At 38.5% G+C, this 7023-nt stretch overlaps 1 protein-coding gene across 1 annotated transcript in view; it reads right to left on the reverse strand.

Moving 5' to 3' along the window:
• eftud2 (elongation factor Tu GTP binding domain containing 2) overlaps positions 1 to 6863 on the reverse strand; it is a 16989-nt gene extending 10126 nt beyond the window's left edge. The window contains exons 1-14 of the mRNA XM_014022648.1: positions 6725 to 6863; positions 6081 to 6194; positions 5844 to 6006; positions 5397 to 5475; positions 5192 to 5267; positions 4337 to 4402; positions 4219 to 4254; positions 4049 to 4139; positions 3816 to 3898; positions 3567 to 3733; positions 1394 to 1518; positions 1256 to 1319; positions 1088 to 1178; positions 820 to 955 (exon numbers count right to left, since the gene is read on the reverse strand). Coding sequence (XP_013878102.1) covers positions 820 to 955; positions 1088 to 1178; positions 1256 to 1319; positions 1394 to 1518; positions 3567 to 3733; positions 3816 to 3898; positions 4049 to 4139; positions 4219 to 4254; positions 4337 to 4402; positions 5192 to 5267; positions 5397 to 5475; positions 5844 to 6006; positions 6081 to 6185 — 1282 coding nt within the window. The 5' untranslated portion in view covers positions 6186 to 6194; positions 6725 to 6863. The remainder of the gene's footprint in view (positions 1 to 819; positions 956 to 1087; positions 1179 to 1255; positions 1320 to 1393; positions 1519 to 3566; positions 3734 to 3815; positions 3899 to 4048; positions 4140 to 4218; positions 4255 to 4336; positions 4403 to 5191; positions 5268 to 5396; positions 5476 to 5843; positions 6007 to 6080; positions 6195 to 6724) is intronic.
• Positions 6864 to 7023: the final 160 nt, after the last annotated feature.

Below are 7023 nucleotides of genomic sequence, written 5' to 3' on the forward strand. Positions count from 1 at the left end.
CATGTACCAAGCGTCTTGAGGGACAGGTGGAGTGACCTCTGAACTACAGAAGCCCCAAAGAGAGCACTGGTGGGAAAATTTTTTTGATTTTCCCAAAATTAAATCTTATAAATGGCAAATTCGAATTAATAGATTAAATCGATTTATTGCCCAACCCTAATTTTAATACAAGAACACTAAATTATTTTAATGAAACGGTCCTATCTATGACTGCTGTGGACCGCTTCCTACTGAATGTCATAATCACTGATTTCAAGCCAAATCTCATTGAAAACACACTTTTCTGTGTTTAAACAACAAGCAGTGGACGTGACTGAACTTCTTTGTTTTTGGGCAGGTGAACAAGCTGCTGTATGTGGAGGGTTGTAGCAGCAAAGAGGTTGAAAACATGCAAGTAAACTGTGTCATATTTTGCCTGCAGTTATCACAGGATTTATAGTTTAACATGTACAAAGACTGGTAGCAAACGTAGCACCTCATGAAGACAGATCYCATCAACCTCTGATTACTGAGCTTTACTCTGTTTATTTATGCAGCAACGCTTCTCAGGAATGATCAAAAGTAAAAAAAAATAAGACTTGACAAAATAAATTTAGGACCTTGGATAAAAATCTGTGCGTTTAAGACTTTTTAAGACCTAACATTTAAGATTTTTAAAATGTTTTAAGACCCTGCACAAACCCTGCCTCCCTGACCCCGAGAGGAAAATCCACCTGCTAAAAACATTTTGTCACAAATAAATATTCTTGCAAACTGTTGCTACACCTTCAATATAAACACATTATTTAAACGGAGACCAAATTTAAAATCAAACCACACCAGTGAACTCTCCAAAGAAGCGGTTACAGACGAGCCGAAGCAGAGGCCTGATGTTCAGTTTCAGTTCTTCTTTTGTCAGGTGGATCCCGAGCTCATCCAGGACTCTGGGGAGAGACGTGTCCACGTCCCCGACCACCTGGACACAAACAGGATTTAGGGGAGGGATTACACACTAAGCAGGTTTGGCCTCCSCAGAGTGCGGGGAAGAACCACAAAATTCAATTTGTTCTGAAAGAAAAAGTTTTTAAAAAAGTGGGACGTGTTTCACCTGTGAGAGGATCTTGTACAGAGGCTCCAGAACAAACTCCACAAAGCTGCGCTGAGAGTTGCTGCTGGGGGCRTTTTTTGTGAATTTACGACTAAAGAGCAAAAAAAAAAAAATAGATAGTAGGTAAAGAGAACTGCTTCACGTTGCTGAAAAAGACGGGCTACTCACGTTTTTGGGTTAAAGTAGATGTCTCCCCAGAGCCGCTTTGCAAACTCGTTATAGTTAATATCACCTGCAGACAAACAGGAGACAGGAGTTAAGTACCCTGAAAACCACACAGCTGTTAGGACGCACGGGTCGCCTCACCGTAGGTGTCAGAGTAGATCTTAGCGAATGATCCCAGGGTGAAACAGATGCTGTACTGAGAGCTGGCAAAGCAGACATTTCCAAGGAGAGGAGACACCACCAGGTTCTCGTCTGTGGAATATGTGCTGAAAGGGAAAAGAAGCACGCTCTGAGGTATAGTTTGGATYAGCTCATCAGGAAGGTCAGCTCTGTGCTGGGATGCCCCCTCGACCCAGTGCAGGTAGTGGGAGACAGAAGAACTCTGGCTAAAATAACATCAGTGACAGAGAACATCTCCCACCCAGTGCATGGATCTGTGGCTGATCTGCAGAGCTCCTTCAGTGACAGACTGCTGGAGCGTTATTGAAGATCCTTCCTCCCAGCAGCTGTTAGACTCTACAATCAGCACTGCTCCCAACGACCTGGATAAGTARCCATGCTTGTTTGCACAGTAACCAATGCTGTTTATCAGTCATTACATAAATAATGTTCTGTGGTCATTTTACATCTATTTTCCAGTACTGGAACACTGCACTGTGGATATCATGCCCYGTACAATATTTATTACACATGTACATTATGCACACTGCCAGAAATGACTTAATTGACTCAGTTGCACACCCCCTCGGATCAAGAGTCTGTCATGACTGTTTTCTTTGTAATTCTTTTTTTCTGCACAGTATCTTATTTTATTTTATTTTTATAGCCTTGTACAGTAATTTTATTTTATTTTTATAGCCTTGTACAGTAATTTTATTTTATTTTTATAGCCTTGTACAGTAATTTTATTTTATTTTTTAATTTTTATTATTATTATTTTAATTCTTTTATTGTTGCTACTGTTGATAATGTCACATAGCACTATACTGTTTTGTGGATTGATGTATCTGCTGCTGAACTTCCCCTCTGCAGGACTATAAAGGCCGTTTCTATTCTGTTCTAATTTCTAATACTGTTACATTGCAATCTGCTGCGGTTTGTGTTACTAGAGCAGCACGATTTGTCGTTTCAGCATCGTCATCTCAATGTACGTGTGCGTTAGTCACTGCAGGTCCTGAGATGAAGGASGCAAATTAAATCAACGAGTTATCTTAAGATTCAACCACTAAACCAGAAGTCACTGCACTAATCAGTCTTCTATGKTGGCTTTTATTTTGAAAGGTTGCTTCTGCCAGCAGAAGTGGGTGGCTTTGTCGTGTCAAAACAGCTAAAACTTGCATTTCGTTGTGAAACTTCTAAGACAAACGTTTTTCAGGTGTTCTTGAGCTGAACGGAGACAACGAGGACTTTGACAAAAAGCCCGCGAGTGACATAAGTTTGGCCTGCCCATTGGTTCAGTTCCTACAAGATAATTTAATTAAACATAAACCTGTTTAGTATCTACAGAAATGTCAGAATTTTGGCTACAAACTGGTAAAAACCATTTCTATGGACATCCAAGAGAGTTAAACCTACAAGCAGTTGAAGATAAAACTATGAAAATGAAACTGATTTAAAAATGTGGCCAGTCTGAGATGTTAAAATAATATTTGGGTTAAAGACACAGTGTGTAGGATTTGTTGTTTTCAGCGATATCTAGTGGTTGAGTGGTTGAATCATTCCCTCCCCCAACAAATATTACATTTATAGTATTAAAACTAAAACTGTTTTTGACGCCGCCACCGCAGTTTGTCCTTCATGAGCCTTCATAGACAAGATGGCGGCTGCCTGTGTGGCGACACGCGACCATGGAGATATAAACAGCTTTTTACAAGGTAAAAATAATAAAACAAGGTCTTTGTCTGCAATGATTAGACATGTTTTTTATTATTGTCATTAGTGATTATCTCAATTTCGGCTAAAAGACTTGACAAAATCCTACACACTGTGCCTTTAAACAGGAGGCATAATGTCTTATTTTTGTTTTTGATATTGTTTTATTATCACTATTTTTATTACATAGGGTTCTGTATGTTGTATTCATGATTAAATGCAGCAAAATAAACAAATTAAAAAGGTAACAGATTTTTGTAATACTTTTAACCTTTTTAATTTTATGGAAAATTTATGTAAAAAAACCTCAATAGTCAGCAATGATGTTTAAGCTAGATGCTAATTAACTGTTTTTTTCTTTTAAAATGAAATATTTGTGCGTTCCTACATAGAACACGTCAGGTTCTTCAAACACTGAAACAAGCCAGATTCATAGTATTACCTGAGCAAACCATTGACTTCATCCACGATGTGGCGCAGTTTGTAATAAGCGTCAGTGGGAGGCAGTTTGAGCTCCACGATGAGCCGGTCCACCTTGTTGATGCAGATGGTGATGGCCATGCGCTCCTGAACGGCGTGTTTGATCAGCCGCTCGGTGTTCAGCATCACCTGAGCAGAGACGGGAAAATGTCAAGTAAAGGYATGGAGAATGTTAGGAGATCTACAGGAGAACACGAAGAAGGAAACTCACTCCTTCTGCTGCGTCGATGAAAAGCACAACACCGTCAGAGATCCTCATGCTGGATGTGACTTCATCGGAGAAGTTCACGTGGCCTTTGAGGACAAAAGAAGTGACYTCACTTTTCTGTCATTATTTGCACAGGAATCAAAATGAGTCGCAACTTCTAAACCATCAAACTGTCTTCATCAAAGTGACCCATCTGATGATGTCATAACGAGAAGYGCTGCTGCAAAACCACACACCTGGAGTATCCATGATGTTAAACAGGTAAGATTTTCCTCTGGAGTCAGGCAGGACCATGGTGACAGGAGTGCTTTTGATGCCGACCCCTCTCTATAAAAACACACCAGAGATAACGAAATAGAACAAAGACTTTTCACGTACATCAAACGTTATTAATCAAACCACTTACCTCCTGCTCTGTGAAAAGGATGTCTGTGTACCGGAGCTGAAAAGGTTCAAAACTGAGTTGGTCATCGTCGTTTTAAACATAAATGTAAACATATTAAATCAGTGTCGACGACACTCACATCAGCATCATCCCTTTTTCTGATTTCTGGGTGCGTCTGCTCAATCAGGCAATCCACAAAACAGGTCTGAATAAAAACAGTAAGCAGAGAATGGTAAACGTTCAGATTAACAATTGTTTAACATTTTATGTTGCCAACAGTTTTATGCACTAAATGATTTCTCATTTCAGTTACTGTGTAGCCTCTACAACCATCGAGCCTCTAAGAATGAATTCTAACAGAGCAGCTAAGATCTTGGACAGAAAACACATCAGATCACAGTCATGAAACGTAACTTGATGAATTTTAAAAACTTTGTCAAATTCTCTTGTTTTTAAATGCCAAAACGAACAGACTCAGGTTTTCAGTGATCTTTTGGTTCCTGTTTGATGCACAGAATTAACTCGAGGAGCAGACAGTGGGAACTTTAGGGTTCCTTTTCTAAAAAAAACTTATGTGGATCAAACAGCTTTTTCTACTATGTACAGAATTAACGTGAAATTCCTGCCTACAGCATTTTCTGAAGGAGAAACAGTTTTGTAATCACAAATAACTGCCACCTTTTTAATGATGTTTGTTGTCTAAATTGTCTTAATATTGTAATGTTTTATTTCGTTTAAACAGTTTTATTTTCATGTTGCTCACATCTACTGGCATTGCAAATGAGCCTTAGCTATAAATGTTTAGTGTGCTGTATTGTTAATATGTGACACTTGTACCTGTACAAATAAACAATAAATAAAACAAAACATTTATTCAATTCTAGTGAGCTGTAAATGCATCTACAGTGCAGTCATGTTAGAAGCATACCCTCAGGACATGACTTAACTAGTGCTGAAGTAACGAGTTAGAATCAGAAGCAGCACTGATGCTAACCTTGCCGTGATGAAGGTGACCACAGAGGGTGACATTACGGATCAGCTCAGGACTGTCCATCAGATCTGCAAGAAATCTACGAAACAAGAGAGAAAAAAAAAAACAAGTGTCACAACCTTAAAACACAAACCAGTTAACTGGAGTCATGATTAGGATCTTTTCAGCAATGTTTCTTCAGAGTTTYACACCATGAAAGCGTACTTACTCCATGTCGTAAACAGTGGCCGGTAGCTCTTGTTCCATCAAAGTGAACTGTTTGTGCCTCACAGGCTTTATGATGGGCTCTGCATCATATATACAAAAAATAACACAAATGGTCAGTTGTGATTAAAGACACTAAAACTGTTAACGCTTTTCTAAACAGTCTATTCTGTTCGTCTACACTGATTTTAAGGTGAATTTATCTCTGAACTGGCTTTGGCATTCACATCTACCTTAAGTATAAATGTGCAAAACTGTAGTACCGGTTTTCAAGTCACAATAATAAGATTTTTCCCCCCTAAAATGACATTTTATAGACAATCACTCTATACAGTACCATAACAGAAATTTGTTTATTTAAAATAATAATAATAATAATAATAATAATACTTCAAGTAAAAATACAACTTCACATTGTAAATATGCAAATCAGGATTTTATTGTGCCTGACCTGTGAGAGGTTGTGTGTCTTCTTCCTGAACTATTGTTTCCACCTCTGGCCCGTAAACCTCCTCTGCTGTGGGATAGTATTTCTTGTCCTCATGCAGGACCACCTCCATGCCAGGGACATCTTCATCAGCATCTGCAGGCTCATCGTCGTCATCTTCATCACCCTGTCCAAAGCAAAAACCAGGCATGAAGAAAGAAACAGCTGCTATAAGGCTGTGACAGCACGTTTAAAACTTACCTCATCCACATCTCTGTCCTCTGCGTCCAGCTCATCATCATCATCATCAGAATCCAGCTCTGGACCGATGTAGTTCCCAAACTCATCGTACAAATCAGCCTCCATCCTAAAGAACTGAACATGTTTTTTAAGTTATTCAATATTTAGTTGTCATGTTTTACTAAAACATATAAATTAAACCTATAAGAAATTAAAATGCGATGACTGTTCGCTAATTACATCATTCACTGACATTTAACTACTACTGTGTGCACCTGCAGTCACCAAACGTACATTTGTAGTACGAGTTAAGTCATACAACCCTTTCCAAGCGACAGCAGTTTGTATTTGTAAAGTTAGCACATAGGCTAATGCTAACATCGAGTGTCGCACAGGCTAAGTATTCACAATTAACCGTGTGTTTTAGGTCGTGCATGCCTGCCTTACATACACTAGAATGAAAACGGATCAAACCAAAACGTCTAACACTAATTTTAAAAAGCTTTTTTTGTGTTAATAATATTTTAACAACAAACTAGCGTGCTAGCATGCTAACAAGCAAATGAACGGAGTGAAAGCAAACGTCAGAGTTACGTTGTTGTTATTAGCACTAAGCTAACACATTTTAGCGCAAAGCTATACATATTCATTACTAAAATACATACCTTTAACTTGATAAAAAAGTGACGAATAAATATAAACTCCAAACGATATAAAAGAATGGTTTAACAAGCAAGTAGACTACGATTCATTCACGTAGCGCCATGCGCGTGAGCAAACCCGACCGCTCTTCTTCTTCTATGGTGGTGTTGAGCAKAGATTTGTCTACCCCTGTTGGAAAAATACATCACTGCAGCCAACCCAAAATAATACAAAACAAAATCCTACATGTGGTTATCATTCACTGCATATTTCTTTAGGGCGTTTTAACCATTTTGATTTTGTTATGCCATAACATTAATTT

This window comes from Austrofundulus limnaeus, unplaced genomic scaffold (genome assembly GCF_001266775.1).
Source record: "Austrofundulus limnaeus strain Quisiro unplaced genomic scaffold, Austrofundulus_limnaeus-1.0 Scaffold4, whole genome shotgun sequence".
NCBI classification, from domain to species: domain Eukaryota; kingdom Metazoa; phylum Chordata; class Actinopteri; order Cyprinodontiformes; family Rivulidae; genus Austrofundulus; species Austrofundulus limnaeus.